Genomic DNA, 24,907 nt, shown 5'->3' with positions numbered 1-24,907 from the left:
GAGAAGAGGATTCAGAATATTGTTTTAGCGTGCTTGGCTGCCATAACAAAATAGCACAGACTAACCTACTGTATAGCATAGGGATATAGTAGGGAACTCTGCTCAGTGTTATGTGGCAGCCTGGGTGGAAGGGGAGTTTGGGGGAGAATGGATACATGTGTATGTATGGCTGAGTCCCTTTGCTGTCAACCTAAAACTATCACAGCATTGTTAATCAGCTGTACTCCAATACAAAATAAAGAGTTAAAAAAAAAATTTCAGTGGACTAGATGGTTTCACAAAGAAGTTGATGTCTCACAGTCTGGAGCTAAAAGTCCAAGGCTGGATTTCTCTGAGACTTCTCCCGTTGGCTTGCAGGTGGCCCCCTTCTTGCTGTTTTCTCACCTGGCCTTCTGTCTGTGCACATTGCTGGCATCTGTCTCTTTTATGAGGACAGTCACTTTGGATCAGAGTCCCACCTTATGGACCTCCCGGGTGGCTGGGTGCTAAAGAACCCACCTGCCAACGCAGGAGACACGAGTTTAGTCCCTGGGATGGGAAGATTCCCTGGAGTATGAAATGGCAATCCACTCTAGTGTTCTTGCCTGAGAAATCCCATGGACAGAGTAGCCTGGTGGTCTGCAGTCCACAGGGCCACAAAGAGGAGGGCACAACTTAGAAACCGAACAGCAACAACAGATGGCCTTAAAGGAATTGCGTTTGTGTTTAGGACCTCAGCATAAGTCTGGGGGTGGGGAACACAGGTGTGAAGGGAATGTAACAGGTGTGAAGAGAATGTAACAGCTGTGATGAGAATATAACAGGTGTGATAAGAATATAACAGGTGTGATGAGAACATAACAGGTGTGAAGAGAATACAACAGCTGTGATGAGAATATAACAGGTGTGATAAGAATATAACAGGTGTGATGAGAACATAACAGGTGTGAAGAGAATACAACAGCTGTGATGAGAATAGTGCGCTGCAGCTGACCCAGGCGGCTGGTGCTACCCTGGACATCCTGTCGCTGCCGAGCTCCTCTCATTGAGACACACTGGTGGGCTTACGCTGATACCTGCTTACGCAATTGTTTTCTTTCTTTTTTTGGCAAAGTGAGCAAAACTGTGTCCACTGCAGAGCAACAGTTGTGGAAAAAAAGCTTTTCTTGTTTTGAAAAGGGAATTCACAACTTTGAGTCAATCGACGACGCCACAAATGCGGCCCTTTTATTATGTAACACGGGGCGACTCATGCGGATTTGTGCACAGGCGCACTGTGGCGCAGGTGATGAATTTAAACGCGAATTTTCACCGGAAGAAGGCTTGTATTACAATAAGGTAACACTCTTGTATACTGGGCTTCATCTGTTCACACTTGTCATTTGCACTTTGCTGTAGCTCCACTAAAAGGTTATAAAACTAAAATAGTTAACTGTGGTGATGGCACAGGATGAGACATCAGCAACTGGCCTAATACTAAGGATTCAGTAGTGAAGACGACAGGTTGAATTGATAGGGAAAACACAGTCGTTCAGTAAATTGCATTGGTGTAACCAGATTGAAGCCACCCCAGTCTGTGTGGTGCAGTGGTAAAGAATCTGCCTGCCAGTGAGGAGACACAGGAGGTATGGGTCCAGTCCCTAGGTTGGGAAGATCCCCTGGAGAAGGAAAAGGCAACCCACTCCAGTATCCTTGCCTGGAGACTCCCATGGACAGAGAAACCTGGTTGACTACAGTCCATGGGGTCGCAAAGAGTTGGACACGACTCAGCGACTGAACGACAACTACCACCAGAGCAAATGTCAAATGGATGAAAGATCGACATGGAGAAGTGAAACTGTAGAAATGTCAAAGGAAAACACAGGTAGATATTTAATCTGATGAGATGGGACTTTGCCTTCATAACACTATGAGCAAAAATCGCAAAGCAAAAATCCATCCAAAGATGGATGTTCATATGCATAAAAATTGTTTTTTAAATGCACAACAGAAAGCATAGTTGCAGAGTGGTCCAAATCTAGGGAAAATAAAGCACACGACAGCTCAGAGGTTAATAAACCCTTAAGATAAAAAGAACAACTAAGAATCATTGAAAATAAGCTGCCCCAGTAGCAGAAAGAACAAATAACCTTGAGCAAAAAAACTGGTTCATATGTAAGAACAATTTCAAAGTTTTATGAAATTTTTAAACTGAGTTTATCAAATTCTAAAATTTTTTGGCAAATGGTGCTATCTAGTATTGGAGGAGGTATAAGAACTCAAGAACACGCATTTAGTCAAGAACTTTGAATCTGTTTAAATTATATTTAGTGAGTAATGTTCATTGCATATTGAGCTTTAAAACAAAGTGATCTTATTTTTCTTAAGTTTATATATTCATAGAAAAAGTGGATAAGTACACACCAGAAATGTAGAAATTATTGGTGGGTGATGGAATTCAGTGAGATTTTGTTTGGCTGAATACAATGACCGTGCATTTCAGCATTGTGACAGAGGTGGGGAGGATTGCTGCTTTATACAGTCAAACCCAGCAAATTGTTCTATCTGTAGACTTGTCAAAAAATATTTTATCTAGTTTGCTAGTTATATAAGCTATAATTTTCATTTAGAAAGGAGGAAAAAAAATGAAGGAAGGAATGCATCCTCATGGTTCACACAAGTCGTAAAACAGCTTGGCTGATGACAGACTAGAGGAAAGGTGGGCGGCCTGCAGCCCACTTGAAATTACTTCCGTCCCTGAAAAGCGTCATTGATGTACTTTTCTCCCTTTCTTTGTGACACTGTCCTGTGAATTCTCTCAAGTGAAGTTGCTTTGGGGTGACTGTGAGACGTGTTTTAGTTTAAGTCACGTCTTGAGCCGAGTCACAGCGGCCCTCTGTGCTCCCTACAGGCTGTTGATTACTACCTGAAAGCTCTAAGGTCCTTGGGAACACGGGACATACACCCAGCCGTCTGGGACTCAGTGAATTGGGAACTGTCCACTACTTATTTTACGATGGCAACTCTACAGCAAGATTATGCTCCATTATCTAGAAAAGCTCAAGAGCAGGTAATAATATTTGCTGGATTATGTAGAAGTATTAACCTTATATATTCCTTTGTGTAACAGATACATAGCATCTGTTACAGTCTTTTCCTTGACGAGCAGTATTTGTTTTTAAAATTCTTATATAAGATTATGAGATGGTCATTATTTTCCCTTTCCCTTAAAAAAAATACACAGATTGAAAAAGAAGTCAGCGAGGCGATGATGAAGTCCCTGAAATACTGCGACGTGGACTCGGTGTCTGCCCGACAGCCCCTCTGTCAGTACCGAGCTGCAACCATCCATCACAGGTTGGCGTCCATGTACCACAGCTGCCTGCGGAACCAGGTATTGCCATTCCGATTCCAGTCCAGTTAGAAGTGCTGCTTTTCTTACATTTCTGTATAGATTTTAAATGCCATCTGTTCTTGTAGCCATTTCAGAAAAGCTTGGAGGGTAGGTATTTCCCCTCCCCCCATGTTGCATATTTTTTCCATTACAATGGATTAGGCCTTAGTTTGCAAAATTAGATATTTACTGAGTGTATTATTTTAGTCTCTTTTTTTTTTTCATGTAGTTACTCTTTATAGAAATGGTTCTATGCCAATTTTAAAGTATCCATCACCCAGTTTTAAAAAATTTTACTGTGACATAGAGCATGCATATCAAAGGACACAGGGGATACATGTGAAGCATTTGTACAGTTTAAGGAATAACAAAGGAAAGCCCTGTGTACCTCACTTTGCGGTTAAGGAGGGAAGGTCCTTCAGGTGCACTCTGTGTGCCCCTCCCCCTGCTGAGTCTCTCTCAGTACCCGTCCAGATTAACTTCTGTCCCAGATTTTCTATTATGTCCCTACCTTTTCTGTTTTATCACTTAAGCAGTATGTTTATATTTTATCTGGTTTTGAACTTTATAGAACAAACCATACTGTATATATTCTTCTGTGACTTACTGCTGTTTAGTTAACATCACATTTTGGAGATTCTTCCAGGTGGATGCATAACTGTTCATTTACTTGGCCTCAGTTCAGTTCAGTCGCTCAGTCGTGTCCAACTCTTTGCGACCCCATGAATCACAGCACGCCAGGCCTCCCTGTCCATCACCAACTCCCGGAGTTCACTCAAACTCATGTCCATCGAGTCGGTGATGCCGTCCAGCCATCTCATCCTCTGTCCTCCCCTCTTCCTCCTGCCCCTAATCCCTCCCAGCGTCAGAGTCTTTTCCAATGAGTCAACTCTTCGCATGAGGTGGCCAAAGTACTGGAGTTTCAACTTTAGCATCATTCCTTCCAAAGAACACCCAGGACTGATCTCCTTTAGAATGGACTGGTTGGATCTCCTTGCAGTCCAAGGGACTCTCAGGAGTCTTCTCCAACACCACAGTTCAAAAGCATCAATTCTTCGGTGCTCAGCTTTCTTCACAGTCCAACTCTAGCATCCATACATGACTACTGGAAAAACCATAGCCTTGACTAGATGGACCTTTGTTGGCAAAGTAATGTCTCTGCTTTTCAATATGCTGTCTAAGTTGGTCATAACTTTTCTTCCAAGGAGTAAGAGTCTTTTAATTTCATGGCTGCAGTCACCATCTGCAGTGTTTTTGGAGCCCCCAAAAATAAAGTCTGACACTGTTTCCCCATCTATTTTCCATGAAGTGATGGGAACAGATGCCATGGTCTTCATTTTCTGAATGTTAAGCTTTAAGCCAACTTTTTCACTTTCTTCTTTCACTTCACATCAAGAGGCTTTTTAGTTCCTCTTCACTTTCTGCCATAAGGGTGGTGTCATCTTTGATATTTCTCCTGGCAATCTTGATTCCAGCTTGTGCTTCTTCCAGCCCAGCGTATCTCATGATGTACTCTGCATATAAGTTAAATAAGCAGGGTGACAATATATAGCCTTGATGTACTCCTTTTCCTATTTGGAACCAGTCTGTTGTCCCATGTCCAGTTCTAACTGTTGCTTCCTGATGTGCATACAGGTTTCTCAAGAGGCCAATCAGGTGGTCTGGTATTCCCATCTCTTTCAGAATTTTCCACAGTTTTGTGATCCACACAGTCAAAGGCTTTGGCATAGTCAATAAAGCAGAAACAGATGTTTTTCTGGAACTCTCTTGCTTTTTCCATGATCCAGCAGATGTTGGCAGTTTGATCTCTGGTTCTTCTGCCTTTTCTAAAACCAGCTTGAACATCTAGGATTCATTAAATGAGTATATCATTTTATTTATCCATTCTGTGATAGCTGAGCTTTGGGGTTGTTCTCGTTTGAGGCTGAAAAGTGAAAGTGAAGTTGCTCAGTCGTGTCTGACTCTTTGCAACCCCATGGACTGTAGCCCACCAGGCTCCTCCGTCCATGGGATTCTCCAGGCAAGAGTACTGGAGTGGGGTGCCATTAGGGGATCTTCCTGACCCAGGGATTGAACCCAGGTCTCCTGCATCGCAGGCAGACACTTTAACCTCTGAGCCACCAGGGGGCTAATTAGAAACAATACTATGAACAGTCTTGTACATGAATCCTGGTGCTCAAACCCATGTATTTCTGAGAATAATCTGAGGCCTGAGGTCTAGGTGCCTTCCTTCAGAGAGGGTGACTTGCTTCTGCCAGGAGTCTTGTGCCTATATAGTTTCTCAGGGATTTTTTTTTAATGGTTTTGTTTTGTTTTCCCTTCCTTAGCACCAAGGCAGCTTACCTTGCAGTCCCTTGGGTGTGGGTTTGCTTCTGGGTTGCCTTTATCCTGAGAATATTGTCCTTTGAGGCCCAGCTTAACCTGGAGAGGGTTTTTCTCACCACTCTGAGCTGGCCCTAGACTCTTTCACTTGCCTCAGGGGGGCCCCAACCTAAACTTATATTTGTCCAGATGGCCTAATATCCTCACGGCAGATGCCAGCATGAGAGGGTTCCGGGCAGCTCCCTGGCGCTGGGACAGCTGGACACCTGCACACAGAAGGTTGGAGCTGGCCTTCCTCCTCACGTGACACAAAGACCGATGAAACAGAGATGCAGATTTGAGAGCTAGAGCCCTGGGACTGAACAAAACGCTGAAAAGCATGTAGTTATCCAGAGATTTGGTGACGTAGTTGCTGTGAAGCCCAAGCCTTAGGATTTATTTTATTTTTGGTTCTAGGTTGGTGATGAGCAGCTTAGGAAGCAGCACCGGGTGCTGGCAGACCTTCATTACAGCAAAGCTGGAAAGCTTTTTCAGCTTCTGAAAGACGCTCCGTGTGAACTCCTTAGAGTACAGTTAGAAAGAGTAGCCTTTGCAGAATTTCAGATGACCAGTAAGTCTTCTTTATTTCTCAGATTTGTATGCATTGGCTTAGTGTTGGATTGTCTTAGAGTGAGGCAGACCTGTGGATCACTCTTCGATGTAAGTAATGCTGTCTTCTTTTGAATTTGCCCATCGTTAATGTCTTTGGGTAGGGACGTTTTTTGAAATGCTTTTTAAAACATAAATGTGTTAGATTATGTTTAATGACTAGAAACACTGGAATACAGCCCAGGGTTCCTTATTTGAAAAAAAAAAAAAAAATTGTGACAAGTTACTTTAGACAAAGATTTTAATCATCATGAACAAGGTGGGAGTGGAGATGTGGTGGTGGAGGTGTGGTGGCCTCACGGAATCCGTCTGCACGGTAACCACAGAGCCTGACAAGGTGAAGCTGAGGCGGGAGGGCAGGGAGGGGTCAAGGGAAACCTTTTATTCTGTCATTTTCCTCAGCTTGGAGTGGTCTGGCTCTCCACCACCGAGTGTTTTTTTCTAAACTCACTTCTCTACCTTGTTCAGCTGTGCCCTTTCTGCAGAATTATCTTGCGAGAAGTATCTCTTGTCTGGTAAAGAAACAAACATTTATTTGAAGTACAGCAATTCTACTGGTTTCAGTTATTTTCTTCTATAAAATTAAAATGAATTTAATGTGTACCTGTTTATACAGTGTCTCTGGAAGGATGGACACGAAACTGATGGCACTGTCTCTTCTGGGGAGAAGGCAGGGTGGCCGGCAGGGCGGCCCACTTGAACGTTACACATTTTGAAAATGTATTACCTACTCAAAACAGTTTTTAGGAATGCCTTTTACTAGGGGGACTTCCCGGGCAGTCCAGTGGATAAGACTTCACCTTCCAATGCCCGTGTAGAGGTGCAGATTCAGTCCCTGGTCGGGGAGTTAAGATTGCACATGCCTTACACCAAAGAAAGCAAAACGTAAAACAAGCCATATTGTAACGAATTCAATAAAGACTTTAAAAACGGTCCACATCAAAAAGATCTTAAAAAAAAAAAGGAAGAAATACCTTTTACTAAAAGCATCTTTTTAAATTTTTGGCAGCATACGCATAGTTGAATGTCAAGTAGCTCTTTCTGGGGGTGATCTAGGGCAGTCTTCTTTTCTAGTTTGCATCTTTGAATTTTCCATGTTGGAATTCCTTAGAATGAGCAGGATTCATTTTTATTTTTTTAAAAAAGTAGATACTAGGAACAAATTTGCTATGATGATAAGTATGGTTAATTCCTTTTTAAAAAAATGTTTACTACTCTTGAGTATGAAGCCAGATAGTGAGGCAAGAAAACAATGATTGTTGATTGCTTTCTCTAGTTCTACTGTTTTTCTCTAGGGATAATTACTAAACAGAAGTTGGATTTAGAAGATTTCTTGGCATTTTCATGAGCTACTACCTTCACAGTGTTTGAAAATCAGAATTTTCATTAACACATTGGATGAGTTTCTCTATGTTTAAAGGAACGATCATTTTGTGTTTGCCACTCTAGGTCAGAATAGCAATGTTGGGAAATTAAAAACGCTATCTGGGGCCCTTGATATAATGGTGAGAACTAAGCATGCGTTCCAGCTTATCAGAAAGGAGCTTGTGGAGGAATTTGAACAGGTAAATGGAAAAAAAGATTTATCAGTTTTTTATGTGTCTTAAAGTAAATGCTCCATGGTGAGTATGTACAGTGGGCATATGCCTGCATGTGTGTGTATAGTGTATATGTATCAGTTCAGTCGCTTAGTCGTGTCCAACTCTTTGCGACCCCATGAACTGCAGCATGCCAGGCCTTCCTGTCCATCACCAACTCCTGGAGTCCACCCAAACCCATGTCCAGCGAGTGGGTGATGCCAAGCAACCATCCCATCCCCTGTCGTCCCCCTCTCCTCCTGCCCTCAATCCCTCCCAGCATCAGGGTCTCCCCAAATGAGCCAGCTCTTCGCACCAGGTGGTCAAAGCACTGGAGCTTCAGCCCCAACAACAGTCCCTCCAGTGAACACCCAGGACCGATCTCCTGTAGGATGGACCGGTTGGATCTCCCTGCAGTCTAAGGGACCCCCAAGAGTCCTCTCCAACTCCACAGCTCAAAAGCATCAACCCTTCTGCGCTCAGCCCTCTCTACAGTCCAATTCTCACATCCACACACGACCACTGGAAAAACCATAGCCCTGACTAGATGGACCCCTGCCGGCAAAGCACTGTCTCTGCTTTTCAATATGCTCTATAGGTTGGCCACAACTTTCCTTCCAAGGAGCAAGCGTGTCCTAATTTCATGGCTGCAATCACCATCCGCAGTGACCCTGGAGCCCAGAAAAACAGTCAGCCACTGTGTCCACTGTTTCCCCATCCACCGGCCACGAAGCAATGGGATTAGATGCCATGATCCCAGCTTTCTGAATGTTGAGCTTCAAGCCAACTTTTCCACTCTCCTGTCTCACTTCCATCAAGAGGCTCCTCAGTTCTTCACTTTCTGCCATAAGGGTGGTGTCATCTGTATATCTGAGGTCGTTAATATTTCTCCCAGCAATCTTGATTCCAGCCTGTGCTTCCTCCAGCCCAGCGCTTCTCATGATGTACTCTGCATATAAGTCAAAATAAACAGTGTGACAATATACAGCCTTGACATACTTCTTTTCCTATTTGGAACCAGTCTGTTGTTCCATGTCCACTTCTAACTGTTGCTTCCTGACCTGCATACAGGTTTCTCAAGAGGCAGGTCAGGTGGTCTGGCATTCCCATCTTTTTCAAAATTTTCCACATGTATACAAATACATAAATACATATGCTTTGCGTGGGACTTCCCTGGTGGCTCAGATGGTAAAGAATCCACCTGCAATGCAGGAGACCTGGGTTTGATCTCTGGGTTGGGAAGATCCCCTGGAAAAGGGAATGGCAACCCACTCCAGTATTCTTGCCTGGGGAATTCCATGGACAGAGGAGCCTGGCAGGATACAGTCCATGGGGTCACACAGAGTTGGACACAGTGGAGCAACTAACACTTACATAAAAACACATTAACAGTGATTTATTTTATTTTTTTGGTGGAATTATTAAGCATTTCTTTAACTTCCAAGTGTATGTTATATTTTAAAATTGTTTCTTTAAATAACCATATAGACCTTGGTTAATAATAAGACCCTGGGAATAAGGAGGAAAAAAAGGTCTGTATCGATTTCCACTAAACTGCCTGCAGCTGAACGGTGAGTGGGCTTACGCCGGCTCCCTGGGGTGGCCTTTCAGTTTTCCCGGCATCCGTGTGTTCATGCTGCCTTCTCTGTGGCTGAAAGCTTCCCTGAGTTCCCATGGCGCCTCCATCCTGCGAACTTCCAGGTTCTGGTTCTCAAACCACACAGGGCCGGTTTCCATCTGTTCCTTGAGCATGTGGTGTTGGGAAGTCCGGAGGGCTTCGTTCAGGCTTAGTTTCTTCTACATAAGTGCCGTTTAGGCTTGAGACAGTTTTTTCACGTGGTTTGGTCTGTCTGAATGTTCTCATGGGAGGGAGGCAGAGAAGACCGAGACAAGGCGGCCAACAGGGCTGTCCCTGGACAAAAATCCTCTCGATTTGCTCTTTGTTTTTGGTTAAAACTTTTGCTGGATTATTCAGACTGGCTCCACCACTTCAGTATGAAGCAGTAACTGTGGGGTGACTGAGCTGAAATCACTTTTTGTTGTCTTTAGCCTAAGAGTGAAGAGACCCCTCCAGCCGCTGATTCTTCACCTAGTCTTAATCGAGAAGAAGTGACAAAACTGCTCAGTATATTTGAATCTCGCTTGTCATTCCTTCTCCTTCAGTCCATCAAGCTGCTATCTTCAACTAAGAAGAAAACAAGGTAAAGTAAATGACTCGCGGAAGTTTCTTTCCCCACACCTTACCCAGATACTCGTATAGCAGCCCAGCTTTCCCTCAGGAGAGTGTGGATTCCATGAAGGCTGGGAACCCGGGTCTGTTTTGTTCATGACCAGGAGCAGTTTCTGGTACATGGTAGACACTTGACTGTTTATGAAAAGAATAATCATTGGCTTTAATTGATGTTTTGAAATAAGTGTTTAAAAACAGGCCCATGAACAGTCGATTTGGGAAAGCAGGTATGAAGTTGGCATTAATAGGACCCCTGCTTCCATGAAAAGTGACGACAGGGCTGTTGGTGTTTAGTTTTGGGGTCTTTTACTGTTCTTGGTGGGCATCACTGTTTTCTTCATCTCTTGCTCTTTTTTTTTACCCAGTAGTATCCTTGATGAAGACATAGTCCTTAAAACCAACAAGCAGGTTTACTCCCAGCTCCTGAGAGCCACTGCGAACAAAAACGCCTCTCTCTTGGAAAGAGTCGACCTCCTCATCCATCTGCTGGACCAGCTGGCTCGCGGCGGAGGCAGCAGCGCCGTCGTCCAGTGACTCCTGCCTGGGGCCGCATCCACAGAGATGCTGTCAGTGCCTTCTGCACTCGGGTCCTAGCGTTTCCATTCGGTGCTCCGTGTCATTAAATATGAGGGAAAAGACCCACTTAAAACAGGCACAGCGGTGGAAACACAGAGTTCTCATTTCCCATGACAAACAACCATGTGCAGAGTTCTCTGGCTTCTTCGTCAGAGGCACCAACATCACAGTCAGACTTCGAGCTCCTGCGTTCGTTTCTTTGAGAAGTACGTGGTACCTCAGTATTAATAGACTTGCTGTGAGGCAGTTAACACTTTTAAATATTTTTGAAGTATGTTAAGCTACGTGGGTTTAAGAGATAGTTATCTTGGAGAAATGTTGCTTTGGTGAAGGGAACTTCTATCCAAATGATTGCAGTGGTTCAGGTGGGTTAAAGAAACTTCTGGTGCATCCACAGTGTTTCCTTCTCAGTCGCACAGAAAAGCCTACCCTTTTCAAGCTAAAGTACAGGGTTTTTCCAAGACCAGCCATTGTGCGAGTCTGTCTTTAGTGCATGTTCTGAACAGATCTGCTTCTCTTTGACTTTGTGTGACAGTTGATCAAGGATAGGCACCTCCCCCCTTCCCCCACCCCCCTTTTTGTTTTTCATTTTAAACTTGAAACTGTGAATAAGGTTAAGAAAACTATTTTGAATAAATAAATTATTTATTTAAAATGTCTTTGCAGTTTTCCATTTCACATTCTTCACACTGAGTTTTGATTTGAACTGGTTTACTTAATACATTTTACAAAGTGACGATTAAAACATTAATAATAAGTAAAATTTCTGCGACCCCCTGAATTCTCACTAGAATATTATACTCATTACTTGCTGCTACGTAGCTCTTGTCCAGTTGCTTACAACACACTCTGTTTTTTCCACTGCCTGGAGTATGCAAGGCTGTCCTCGTCATGGTTAACTGACCTCGGCTTCGAGAGAGGACGTGATGCAGAAGTCAGGCATGTACTCCTTCCCGTGGGGCTGACAGTCTGCATTTATGTGCATGATGCCCCTGTAGACGAGAGCTTGCCCAGCCGTCTCTGCTGGCCTGGCCCGAGGGCAGGAGGAAGTGCTGCTGCCAACAACCCCTCCCCCACCACCCTGAGCAGCATCTGCGAGTGAGTCTCACCGTGCTGCCCCTCCGCTCACCAGCCACACCCCTCTGAAGAAATCCCAACTGGGCTAGAAAATTGTCTGGAATAAACTTGTGTTTAGGCCTTCCTGATAGCTCAGTTGGTAAAGAATCCGCCTTCAGTGCAGGAGACCCTGGATTGATTCCTGGGTCAGGAAGATCCACTGGAGAAGGGATAGGCTACCCACTCCAGGATTCTTGGGCTTCCTCTGTGGCTCAGCTGGTAGAAGAACCTGCCTGCAATGTAGGAGACCTGGGTTCAATCCCTGGGTTGGGAAGATCCCCTGGAGAAGGCAAAGGCTACCCACTCCAGTATTCTGGCCTGGAGGATTCCATGGACTGTAAAGGCCATGGGGTTGCAGTCAGAAACGACTGAGTGACTTTCAAGCTGAATTTTTACAGACTTTTTTCATACACTGAGACTTGCAGGTGTTTCACTGGTGAGTTGACATCTGTCATAACTTGGTAGAATTATCACTTGCTGTTTTTCCACTTCCTTGTAATTATTGCAGTTGTATTTATTTTGGGCCGTGCTGGGCCTTCGTTGCTGCAGAGCATTTTCTCTAGTTTCTGTACTCGGGCTTCTCGTTGCAGTGGCTTCTCTTGTTGCAGAGCACAGGCTCTAGGGCTCCTGGGCTCTAGAGCACAGGCTTAACAGGGGCTTAGTTGGCCCGAGGCATGTGGAAAATTCCCAGCAGGGATTGAACCCGTGTCTCCTGCGTGGGCAGGCAGATTCTTAGCCCCTGTTTTACCAGGGAAGCTCCCTTGTAGTTACTTAGTTCAGTTTTTCAAAAATGAATTATTGAAGCATTGAAAATTTGGCCTAAATTGTAAAGCAGTTGTACAAAATCTACAACGTCTCATATCAGGACAGCTGTCACTCTTGTCTCCCCTGGTGATAAGCACACACATGGAATAAGACTCTGTTAATTAACCCTGGACACATCCATTGATTATACCTAATTTGGGGGTTAATGAGTTCCCAGGTGGCATGGTGGTAAAGAACATACCTGCAGTGCAGGAGACTTAGGTTCAATCCTTGGGTCAAGAAGATCTCCTGGGGAAGAGAATGGCTACCCACTCCAGTATTGCCTGGGAAATCCCATGGACAGAGGAGGGCTGGCGGGCTGTAGTCCATCAAGTCACAAAGAGTTGGACACAACTGAGTGACGAGCATACCCACGCACACACAATCATTTCCGTGTCCTTGGGTTTCAGGGCGTGAGTGGCATCTCCCATGATTGGACCCATGGCCATGGCTGCCTTCTGTCTCCCCATGAGATCAGGGCCAGTGTGGGTGGAGGGACAAGATGGAGAGTGTTGGGAATGTGGCTACAGAGCCCTAGACAAAGTGGAAGGCAGACGGATTCCTCAGCATGCTTTTCTTTAACCTTTAGTAAAATGACTTGTTGAATTATGTTTTCTACCTGAGAAATTGGATTTTCCAATCAAGTAATTTAACAGCTCACGTAATGCTTTTCCCATTGAGTTTTAAGGAGCCATATTTGTTTCGGTTAGTAAAAATCTGGTTTGTTTTCTTTGTAAAATTAATCAGACTTACTCTCCTAGAAACTCTCTGTCTCTCCATTTGCCTGTTTTTCCCCTTACGAGTTCAGGTTGGAGGGGTCGACGTCACAAACGTCAAGCCACTGCTCTGAGACAGAAGTAAGCCATCTGAAGGGAGTCAGGAATCTGTTGTCTGTCCTCAACTTTTCAGTAAGTGTTGCTTTCGAGGAAGAAGACCGGTGAGTCTTGCAGGAGTAGTCCACTGAATCTAGATGAATAGCATGGTTTTGTGGCTCTATTCCTGGGGAAAACCTCAGTAATCTTCACTGGATAAGGATCAGGGACACGATTTCTATTAACATCAATGCAAACACCTGCAAAGAAAGTTAAGGCTGACTTTTCTGGAAGTCATTGGATTTTAGGTTAATTTATAGTAGTGAGTAAGCAAACCTGGGGCTGCACCAAATTTGGGGGCTTGAAGTTGTTAACAGTTTTCCATATGATGGGATCATCTGCCATGGCTGTATATATAAATGTGCTCAGTCACCAAGTCGTGTCCGACTCTTTGTGACCCCATGGACTGGAGCCCGCCAGCTCCTCTGTCCATGGGATTTCCCAGGCAAAGAACACGGGAGTGGGTTGCCATTTCCTCCTGCAGGGAATCTTCCTGACCCAAGGATCAAACCCATGTCTCTAATGTCTCCTTCATGGCAGGCAGATTCTTTACCACTGCGCCACCTGGGAAGCTGGCCATATATATAGATCTACAGTAATTGAGGACAGCTTCTAATTGAGAAATTGGTCATCTGACAAATTCCAGTCAAGGGCAACAGAAAACACCAGACTGGAAAGTCTATTACGAAGAACTCTTTGAAGAGGTAAATGAACTGCTTTCTTTGGTCATAAAAGGCAATGTCCAGGGATTTGGGATGTGAGGGAATCCTTCTGAAATCAGTAATGGACTAGCTTCTCCCTCATTCATCTTCTGAGTGGGCCTGATCCTCATCACTGTCGTATCTCCAGTGTTGGTTTTCTGAGAGCCAAACAGGTTTTAATGTGGTTTATTACTGTTAAGTGACAGGAAAACAACAGAGACAGCTTTCAGTATGGCTCCAAGTCAACCATGATGCTCTGCCATGATTCCAAGAGAAAGCAGGACTTGCAGCACCTGGCTGAGTGAAGCCTCTGCTCACGTGAATGGTCCCACAGGTCTTGAATCACCTCTAGATTTGACCCCAGGAATCAATTCTATTGTATGTCCTCGCTGCAGTTCGAGTGTGATTGGCTCCAAGCCCATGAGGGCTCATCAAAAGCAAAAACAACAAAAAGCATGCAGTCTTTTTCACATAAGCATCTTACTTTTCTTCTCCTTCCTTTGTAGTCTAAAGATTTTTCTTTTGTATGTTAGGAGCCCATGGGTTGTCACAAATCATTTTCCTATCCTGATCAATATAACCTCTCTTTTTAAAGAAAAAAAAAAATCATGCTTATGATTGGATTCTTCTTTAATCCAGAGTTTTAGAATCACCTGGACCCACCACTAGCCCCATTTTTACAAATGAGGAAACTGGAATAGAGTTGAGGCAATTCACCCTGATTCAGACAGCCTAGGTTGAACAAGGGATCCGGACTGGGACACTGGAATTCCACCCAAGTGACGGTCCTATGAATTAATATTTTGTAATTTTGCTTCATTTCAAGATCCAAATGCTAACATGCTCTGAAACAGCACAGGATTGTTTTAAGCTGTCCTTATTAGTTCCTCATCCTGAATATTTGGTATAATGTCAGCATCAATAGAATAAATCCACTTGAATTTGGGGGCTTTCCTAGTGGCTCAGGTGATAAAGAATCTGCCTGCAATGTGGGAGACCAGAGTTCAGTTCTTGGATCGGGAAGATCCCCTGGAGAAGGGAATGGCTACTCACTCCAATTTTCTTACCTGGAGAATCCCTTGGACAGAGGAGCCTAGCAAGCTCCAATCTATGGGATCACAAAGAGTCAAACACGACTGAGAGACTAACACTTTTGAGTTCACAACTCACAAAACATCAAAAGCAGTTACATCCCTCAGCAACAAAATATGTAATGTATTTCGAACAGTTTACCACTGAGAAGAGTGTGACACACATCTGGCTAAAGGTGTAATTCACTCCAACTGGGATGACTTTTGAATTTAGAGTATTCACAACAAGTTAAATTTAAGACGTTTCCAAAGCTCCAAGAGTGAAATTCAGCTGTACTATAGAAATCCCCCATGATGGCCTAACTCTATATTTGAGGTTCTTTGAGTGTTGCCAATATAAATCCTGGACTTCGTAAGGAGCCCAAAGATTTGCTCCCAACTTCGAAAGATCCAAACCATAAAAGTCCACCCTGAGACCATTTCTTTATGTCACTGAACTAAAGTACTTCCTCTGTGTGTTGTGAAGGAAAAGGAAGACCAGATTTATACATATGGCTCTTTGGGCCAACAGCTGCATGCATAGTTCTTTCAGTTTTGGCTCCTGCCTCTAAACTCTATTGAGCACTTTAAAGCAACGTCATTCTGGGACTTCCCTGGTGGGCCAGGGGTTAAGAATCCACCTTGCAAGGCAGGGGTCGAGGTTGGGATTCCTGGTCAGGGACCTAAGATCCCACGTGCCGGGGAGAAACTAAGCTCACACACGGCAACTAGAGGGCCTGTGCGCCACAGTGAGAGGCCCTGGAGCTGCAGCTGAGACCTGATGGAGTGGGTAAATAAACATTAAAATAGATATTAAACATTAATGTCTATATATTATATAATATATTTTATATTGTTAATTATATATAATATATGTAATGTTATATTAAATATTATATATCATTATATAATTAATATTAAATTAATATTAAACAATATTATAATGTATTATATAATAAATTATATAATAAATATTTATATATTTAAGTTTATATAATATATAATTTATTATATAAATTTATATAGTATATATATTTATATTATATACAAATATATACAAACCTTATATAAATATATGTATTATATAAGATATTTATATAAAACATATTTATATATATTATATATTATCTATATAATATAGAATTTAATATAATTTAATATAACATTATAATATATATAATATATAACATATATTATTAATACATATCATTATATTGTATATAAATATTAATATATTAAATATACATATAGGGGCTTCCCTGGTGGCTCAGTGGTAAAGAATCCATCTGCCAATGAAGGAGACATGAGTTCGATCCCTGATCTGAGACGATCCCACGTGCCATGGAGCAAGTCAGCCCGCGGGCCACAACTACTGAGCCTGTGCTCTAAAGTCCAGCAGCCTCAACTACTGAGCCCCAGTGCCCTAGAGCCGGTGCTCCACAAGAGAAGCCACTGCAGTGAGAAGCCTGCACACCACATCTAGGCAGCAGGCCCTGCTTCCTGCAGCCAGAGAAAAGTCCACACAGCAACAAAGACCAGCACACCCGATAAGTAAATAAAGTTACTGCAAAATAAAGCAATGTGGTTCTATTACTAGGCTTCGGAACAAGACTTGGCCCACGACTTATTTCTGGGTGTCCAGGGTAGGAAAAGCGGTGCCCACAAAATCGTGGTGGCAATTAGACTTTGGGCACTTGGTTTGCACAGGGAGCCTGCCTCTGCCCTGAGCACCAAGGCTTAGGAAGGCCCCTGCTGCCTTTTCTATGTCATTGCAGGCCCCCCCTCCCTCCCTTCTGCCTCCCCACAAAAAAACACTGCTCCTCCCTGCTTGGCAGCTGCAGCAGATCCTGCTCCATGAAGCCCACCCCTCCGACCCTGGAGTTCCACAGGCCCCAGCTGACCTGCATTTCCAACCCGCCTCACCTGGGATGAGGGCCTTAGCGTCCCTCCCAGGGCTCAGCTGTCTGGCAGCCAGGCCTCGTTCCCACCCAACCCTGAGGCCTTCCTTCTGATTCCTGAGTCCGAAACCTCAGCCAGCCCCCTCCCACCTCCCCTTACACACTAAGTGAAGAAAAAGAAAAGCATCTGACCTACTATTACTGTGCCTTAAAACTTAGCGTTAACTATGGCTGCCGCTTGGTTGCTAAATCATCTCCGACTCTTTGCAACCCTATGGACTGCAGCACGCCACACCATCTCCCAGAGCTTCCTCAGACTCAGGTCCATTGCGTCAGTGATGCCATCCAACCATCTCATCCTCTGTCGCCCCTCCTCCTCTTGCCCTCAATCTTTCCCAGCATCAGAGACTTCTCCTGTGAGTCGGCTCTTCGCATCAGGTGGCCAAAGTATGGGAGCTTCAGCATCAGTCCTTCCAATGAATATTCAGGGTTGATTTATTTTAGGATCGACTGGTTGGATCTCCTTGCAGTCCAAAGGACTGTCAAGAGTCTTCCCCAGCACCATAATTCAAACCCTTTATCATCATCGCATTTACATGTTCAACTGTGGCCTCGTTCTTTATTAAATTCGAAATTAGCTTTTGCCTGGAAGCTAAAAACTTTCTGTAAAACAAAAAGTACCAAGATGAAAGGTGGAGTGAAGCTACATAAACTGTCGTGCACGCAGGCATCTTGTATTCACATACTTCCCACGTGACTATGACAAGCGATGTTCACACAGAGACAGACGCCCAGGGAGCCTTGGAGCTGTGCCTGGGAGGCCCACCCCACTCCCTTCCTGTCCCCTGGGCTTCTGCGAGATGCCTCCCGTAGCTAAATGAACCCTCTCTTGTAGTGGGACTGGCTTGGCAGGCTCTCTGTACCTTGTGATCAGAGAAATGCGATCAGGAACAAAACCAAACTCTAGTGTCTTCTCACCGCACAGCACTTTTTTAATGTCAGCACACAGTTCTTAACTATACTGTCTGTTGTATGCTTTCTGTACAACATAAATAACCATACATAAAACTCTGACGTGTGTGTCAATTATGTTTTATTTATATATGCTGCTGCTGCTGCTAAGTCGCTTCAGTCGTGTGTGACTCTGTGCGACCCCATAGACGGCAGCCCACCAGGCTCCACCATCCCTGGGACTCTCCAGGCAACAACACTGGAGTGGGTTGCCATTTCCTTCTCCAATGCATGAAAGTGAAAAGTGAAAGTGAAGTCGCTCAGTCATGTATAGCCATTTATAAAACTATGTATATAGTTACATATGTCAAGTATCTATGTCAGTTACATTTATCAACTGATTTAACTAGATCAATATATGTCCGTGACACAGATCTGAGTGGCTACCCAACGTGTCCACCGTGTGGCCAGAACTCTTCAGGTCTGAGGACACTGTTCACCTCCGTATGTGGTAGGCTTTCTTCCAGTTTTTTATTGAAATCTCAAACTATGTCTTGATTAGAAGACAAATCCTAAACATTTTCTCTAGGGGAAACAAGAACGTGCAAAGCTTCTGGACTTCGATCAAAATGACGAAAATTGTTTTCCAGACATTCTGCATTTCCTGGGAGGTGAAAATAAACCTGAACCCGGACAGAACTGAGAACTCTGTGGCCAGAAGCTGGTGTTCTGAGGGCTGATGTCACACAGCCCGATGGGTCTCCAAGCCCCAGAACATACCCGTCCCTCCCTTGAGCTCTGGCACAAGACGGCACGTCTGGAAGCCAGGTAGTCCTCATGGTGACAGTAAGATCCCTCCAAGAATCATCGGAGTGGGGGTGGGGAGATTCATTACTGAAGCGTCTTGTTCCCCACGATTCATTTTGCTTTTATTTGGCTTCACGCAGCTCAGGACGCCTGGACTCAGGGAGGTGTTGCTACCATTCGAATCGTTGGCTTTTCTCCGGGATTCACTTCTCTTCTCTCCAGGGATTACCAAGCCTTTGAAGGGACCCGCTTCTCAAGGCTCAGAGTGTTTGATTAAATTGCTCGTTCCAGGTAAACTGGATTTTGAGGAACTCGGTTGGATTTCAGAGGAAAGATAGCCAAGCAAGGCGTGTGGTCGACAATAAATTTAGACAGAACAAGGGATGGTGGCTCCTGGTTCCTGGAGAAGCTGGCTCCTCTGTTCAGGACACTCTCCACCTCTGAGCCTGCAGAAGGGTCTGGAAGGGAGTTTCTAGAATCTCCTTAAATACTGAGGTGGCATGACCCATTTGTCAGTGGGAAAAATTGACATTTTTTTCCCCTAAGATACGTTATCATTTACAAAATGGGTTCGCGTATTCTCAGCAGTGTACACATAACATTTTTTTGGGAAAAAAAAAGACATTCCCTTAGCTATTCCCACAGGCGATTTGTAAGCCTGATTCTGAAAGTTCAATGTATTTCAGGGGCTTCCTAGGTAAAGAACCTGCCTGCCAATGCAGGAGACTTAAGAGACTCAGGTTCAATCACTTGGTTGAAAAGATCCCCCGGAGAAGGGAATGGCAAACCACTCCAGTATTCATGCCTGGAGAATCCCATGGACAGAGGAGCCTACAGTCCATAGGGTCACAGAGGGCTGGGCACGACTGAAGTGCCTTAGGATGCACGTGGGGTTTGGGAGCAAAGCCATGGGCCCAAGTACAGGCCTGTTCGTCATGTGCAGCTGCACGTTACTGCCCGTGAAAGAGAAAGAGACTCTTCCCACGTGGGTCCTTCCTTCTTTCTGGAGTAAACCTTCCACCCACCCTGGACCAGCTTAGGGAGATCCACCCACGTTTTACACGCAGAAGGCTCTGTGGCTTGGGATAACTCTCCCTCCACTGAAGGAAGCCCATGGAGGTTGATTGCTAAGTGGCTGGGGGTGGGGGGAGGCAAAGTGGGGGGACATTCACTGCTCCCTGGGGTGGGGGGACATTCACATGCTTCCCCGGGGTCAGGGGACATTCATGTGCTTCCCAGGGTGGGGCACATGCTTCCCGGCACTTTTCTGCCCAGGTGTGCGCTTGGCCACAAGATGATACTTGAGAGGCTTGACTTCAAGATTATGATCACCGTTGCGGGCGGCCTCCTGATGGCCGCGAGCCTGCTGATGTGCTTTATCATCTGTCTTAGCTACAAAGTGACAAAGTCAATGAAGGGAGAGAAGATGGTAAGAGTGGCTAACACCCCTCTACCCCCAACCCTCAGATGGGATCCTGGGGCTCTGTGCTTGAGTGGGGTCATCCCCGGCCCTGTGGCCGCACCCTGGGTGAGGTCAGGAACAGCGGAGGTTTGAGAGGACTGAGGCGGGGAGGGTAGAATCTGGTTTTCTACCCCTTCCGGTCTGGGGCTGTGAGCTCACAAGTGGAATGTTCTCAGCTGCTGGGGCTGAGCTGCTTTGCTGTCACTTAGCCTTGCCGGGTTAACCCTCAGCGGGTTGATTCCACACTGGCTGGCCGCCCCCCACCCCGTCTGTCCGGGCCCTGCAGACTGGGGGCTGTTGGGGTGGCTGTGATGAGTTCTCTGCCTCTGCTCACTCGGAGGACGGGCTGAGTTGATCTCCTCCTGCCTGAGTCGGTGAGCCCTGGGGGTGTCCGTGGCCCTGGGGATGGTGAGATGGGCCTCCAGGACTCTGGGGGTGTTGAGCTCTGCGGAGATCCCGGCTGATCTGACCGTGGGCTGCAGGTCATTAGCCTGCAGCTCTTTGCAAAACGGTTTTCACTTTATCTGGAGTCGAGGAGCAGTTCTGCAGCAGGTAAAAGGAACGTCTCCAGTTTGGGGAAGTTACCCCTGTGAGGAGGAGGGGATCCCGAGCCCAGGCTGGGTGTCTGCATGGCGGACCCTGTGTGTCATGCCTGCATCTCCTGCCTGGAGCCCATGCAGACACTGTCGGGTCAGACCCGTCAGATTGGTGCCACGTGCCTTCTCATGGATAAAACGCTGGAGGGGGTCAGGGTTGGGTAAGGATTCGGGAGAGGAGTGGAGAGGTACGATGGAGGGCTGGGGTCACACGTCGCCACTGCCTAGCTGAGGACCTCTGACGAGTGCAAGAAATGGATTTTTTAAAGTAATCTAATGTTTCTTATAAAATCTCTGAAGGAAAATGTAACGAGCAATGATGCTGACAAAAAAGATAAGAAACCCGCTTTGGAAGCAGGTCAACCTGAGGTTCCGCCAACTCCAGCGTCAAAGCCCCGGTGACAGTCTTGGAGAGAGATGCCCTGGGGACCCTCAGTCCAGACAGGTGGGGCCCCGGCGTCTCCCAGCCACCGTGCTGCCTTGGGAAGCACAGTCAGCCCGGCTACCTCCCGACTCTGTCCCTTCAGTGTCCATGGTCCCTCGAGGGTAGGAGCCGCCTCTCACCCCCGGGGTCCCCGCACACAGCCCAGACTCCTTAGGTGTCAGGGGTAATAACCCCCCGTCGCCTTTGCACCAGATAAACCTCTCAGACACAGCAGTAAATCATGAATAGCATTAATTTTGCTGACTGGTAAGAGTATGTTACGCATTAGGATGTTTAGTAAAATAATTTCCTGCTACTTTATTTTCTGAAAACCCATATATATCACAATGTCTTTATTTTACCACCCATTCGCATTTAACATAATTGCATAAGCATTTAACATAATAGCTGGCATGGGGCTATTATTTTAACTCATTAAGTGAGTTACTATATGTAACGAATGAGTTAAAGCCCCTAAAATGTGGAATGGTGCCTGAGAACACATCCTGTAATTAGGAGCTCGGCTAAGAGGTCCAAAGGAAACATCTCCAACTCACTGCTGACCACCAGGGCCGGAGGCCCAGCCCTAGTTCAGCACACAGACTCCTGCCCAATGCTGTCCTCTTCTCAAAGGTCTTCCTTCACCAGCACTCTGGGAGTGGGCTGGGGTGGGCACACGAGAGCCCATGTCGGGGGAGCACAGCACAGCAAACCCTCCCCAGCACCCATGCTGAACGCCTCCTCCCTGCTCTCTCCTCTCCCACCCCACGTTCTGTCCCTTCTGATCCTTAAGAAGGACACGGGGAGCTTAAGAGGCGGGAACTCTATGAGGGTCGTGTGGCACGCAGGCCTCATGCTGGTTCCCAGCTGCCACGTTGGGCCTGGGAGGTGCCCTGCACATCCCCAACCTCAACGCGGACCCTTCCCAGATGAGACCTGTGCCTGGTGAGCTCCTGTCCTCAGGCCGCCATTCCCTCTCTCCCAGCCGCCAGACCACAGACGATGACCTAGCTTAACTCTGGGCGTGGGTACGTCACCCTTAAGAGCAGCGCTCACCCCCTGGGCAAGGTGGAGTGGGACCACATGTGGCCTCTCTGGGTTTCACTGTCCTGAGTTGAAAGTAATTGGGTTTTTACTTCTGCCGCCCCCGTTAACTGCGGAACCCGGGTCCCTTCCCCCTTTCACTTTACAAATTCATGTTTGCCTACTCAGCCCTCACCTTCTAAACTGTGAACAGGAGACCCACCCCAGCCCAGATGCCAACACGTGGGTTCCCTGCTCACAGCCCCAGCCGGGAACCCGCACCCTCGCTGCCTGGCTCCCGTATGTCTGATGGACGAGGTCGGCTGCAACCTTTCCTAACCCTGAACCCATCTCCATCTTTAACCCAGCCTATCCTGCCTCACCTTAAACCCTGGTCACCTCCTCTCCAAAAGGTTACATTGGGCTGCCATGTGGACAGAGTCCTTGTCCCCCGCCCCCACCCCCACTCTCACCCTCCCTGACCCTCCCCGCTCCGCGGCAGCCCGCAGCTGCCCCCCCCCCCCCCGCCTCACCCCGCCCAGCACTTTCTCCCTTTTGTCTCCCCATCTGCCTTCAGATGCCCGTCTCCCCTCCTCCTCCATCGCTCAGCGCCCGTCTGACTCCCCCAGCTTCTAGGGTCCGCCAGGGATCGCACCCCGACCAGGTGCGATGGTTTTCAGACGTGCTTGCAGGTGGGACTCAGCTGGAGGGCTTCTAAACCGCCTGTGACTTAGGCCTTCCCCTAGGAAACAATTAAGTAGAAGCGGGTGAGGGGCGAGGAGCAGCTCCCTTTTCAGAAGCACTGTGCGTGGTTCTGACATGCAGCCATGGTTCCTGATTCAGGGTCTCATCTATTTCTCTTTGATGTTATAGAGAAAAACGTGTGTATAAGGCAGTGTTCTCTAAATTATTTTACTCAGTCTTCAGGGACAAGTGTTCAGTCTGTGCAGCCAACGCCAGGATCAGTCTTAGGACGCGCCCATCACCCTGCGAGTCCCCCCGGCCCGCACCCCAAGTCCCCCAGGTCTGCATCAAGTGCACATGGGCACACCCCCGACCCCAGTTGGTTAAGCCAGCCCTCCTGGGGCGCTCTGGTCCCCACGAGGCCCCCATTACATTCTGAGGTGTCTGCTGCTCATCCCAACTGGGACCTCGAGCTCAGACCAGCAAAACTGCAGGCTTCCCCATTCCCTGCCTACGGGGTTCACTGCCTTCGGCTGAAAAAGCCCTGGATTTCTGCCTGCCACGAGAACCGATGGCGGCAAAGCTGCTGATCCCCTCAGGGATGCACGGGGCAAGGTGCATCTCCAGGCCTGAGACCATTCCTGCTGGTCTGACCCAAAGAGCAGGTTTTCAAGCGTAATTTGCTTCTTGGGACTTCCCTGGTGATCCAGTGGTTAAGAACCCGTCTTCCAATGCAAGGGATGTGGGCTTGATCCCGGGTTGGCAAACTAAAACCCCACATGCTGCAGAGCAATGAAGACCCAGCGCAGCCAAAATAAAAATGAGAAAATAAATATTTTTTTAAAAATTTAAAGAAGGAATAAATGCTTCTCAATTTGTTGCCTGACTCAGGTCAGTTTCCAGAACCCTGAAGTGGTTGTTGGTAGCAGTTTTGTCTAATTCTATCCTGGTTTCTATGAAAAGGCAGCTACCACCCCCCAGTACCCCCTCCCCTCCAAGCTCACTGTTCTGCACAAATTCACTTAGAAGTGAGCTGTGTACAGGGTTCCGCCCAGGTCACAACAGACTCCCTTCTGCCTCCTCCACTGTTCACACCTCTGGTCTCAGACAGATTCTGAGGCCGTGGCAGTGGCGTCAATGCTCGAGAATATACAAAGAGGAGAAAAAATTAAGGGAAGGGAAACTCCGTTCACTGCACTTAGTAAGGTACTAAAGCAGACGCCTGTGGTTCAGCAATATTAAAAGGAGTTTTAGGTATAATTTTCAATTCTGCTTATAAACCTAAGAGCTTGTGCTTGCAACCCTGCCTTAGCTAAAAGTACAGAATCATTAAGAGACTTCTATAGCAACTGGACCTTGCTCTGTCCCCCAAGCATGTGATCTGAGGACCGCTGACCCAGTCCAGGCACTGTTGAGCCCACAGGACCGTCTTTTGTGGCACTAAGGCTGGGGCCTAGGACGCGGGACTCTTTCCCGCAGTGCTTGCACCTGGACAAACGTCTCCTTGAGCAACAAAATCCAAAGACACTATAAGGCTCTACAAACAACTGCACGCACGCACAGTTGGAGCAAATTACCGACAAGAAGATACAAAGGTGTCAGGAGCAAGAACAGGGTACTGCGCGTGCCCCCTGCCCTGGACACCCCCATAGGGGCGGAAGGCCACCTAAGCCCCCTCCAGCCTGACCCCTGGACGGACCTCCACCCTCATCCCACAAAAGCAACCAGCTCATCCCCACCTGGGGGAGTGAGCAAGTGAAACTGTTACTTGTTTTTGCTCCCTCCTGTAGCCAT

General features: G+C 46.4%; 1 protein-coding gene across 5 annotated transcripts in view; it reads left to right on the top strand.

The window, feature by feature from the left end:
- The window catches only part of EDRF1 (erythroid differentiation regulatory factor 1), a 33,861-nt gene extending 22,497 nt beyond the window's left edge, over positions 1 to 11,364 (top strand). For 2 of the 5 annotated variants that reach the window (XM_027528567.1, XM_027528569.1), the window contains 7 exons: positions 1,094 to 1,317; positions 2,870 to 3,028; positions 3,203 to 3,352; positions 6,131 to 6,284; positions 7,772 to 7,887; positions 9,949 to 10,100; positions 10,495 to 11,364. In XM_027528567.1, the coding sequence (XP_027384368.1) occupies positions 1,094 to 1,317; positions 2,870 to 3,028; positions 3,203 to 3,352; positions 6,131 to 6,284; positions 7,772 to 7,887; positions 9,949 to 10,100; positions 10,495 to 10,663 (1,124 nt within the window). In that variant the 3' untranslated portion in view covers positions 10,664 to 11,364. Of the gene's footprint in view, positions 1 to 1,093; positions 1,318 to 2,869; positions 3,029 to 3,202; positions 3,353 to 6,130; positions 6,285 to 6,306; positions 6,374 to 7,771; positions 7,888 to 9,948; positions 10,101 to 10,494 lie in introns of those variants that run through there. The other 3 variants (XM_027528568.1, XM_027528570.1, XM_027528571.1) reach the window with 3 other exon arrangements.
- The last annotated feature ends 13,543 nt before the right edge of the window (positions 11,365 to 24,907 follow it).

Source organism: Bos indicus x Bos taurus, chromosome 26 (assembly GCF_003369695.1).
Source record: "Bos indicus x Bos taurus breed Angus x Brahman F1 hybrid chromosome 26, Bos_hybrid_MaternalHap_v2.0, whole genome shotgun sequence".
NCBI classification, from domain to species: domain Eukaryota; kingdom Metazoa; phylum Chordata; class Mammalia; order Artiodactyla; family Bovidae; genus Bos; species Bos indicus x Bos taurus.
This window is presented reverse-complemented; position numbering and strand designations above follow the sequence as displayed.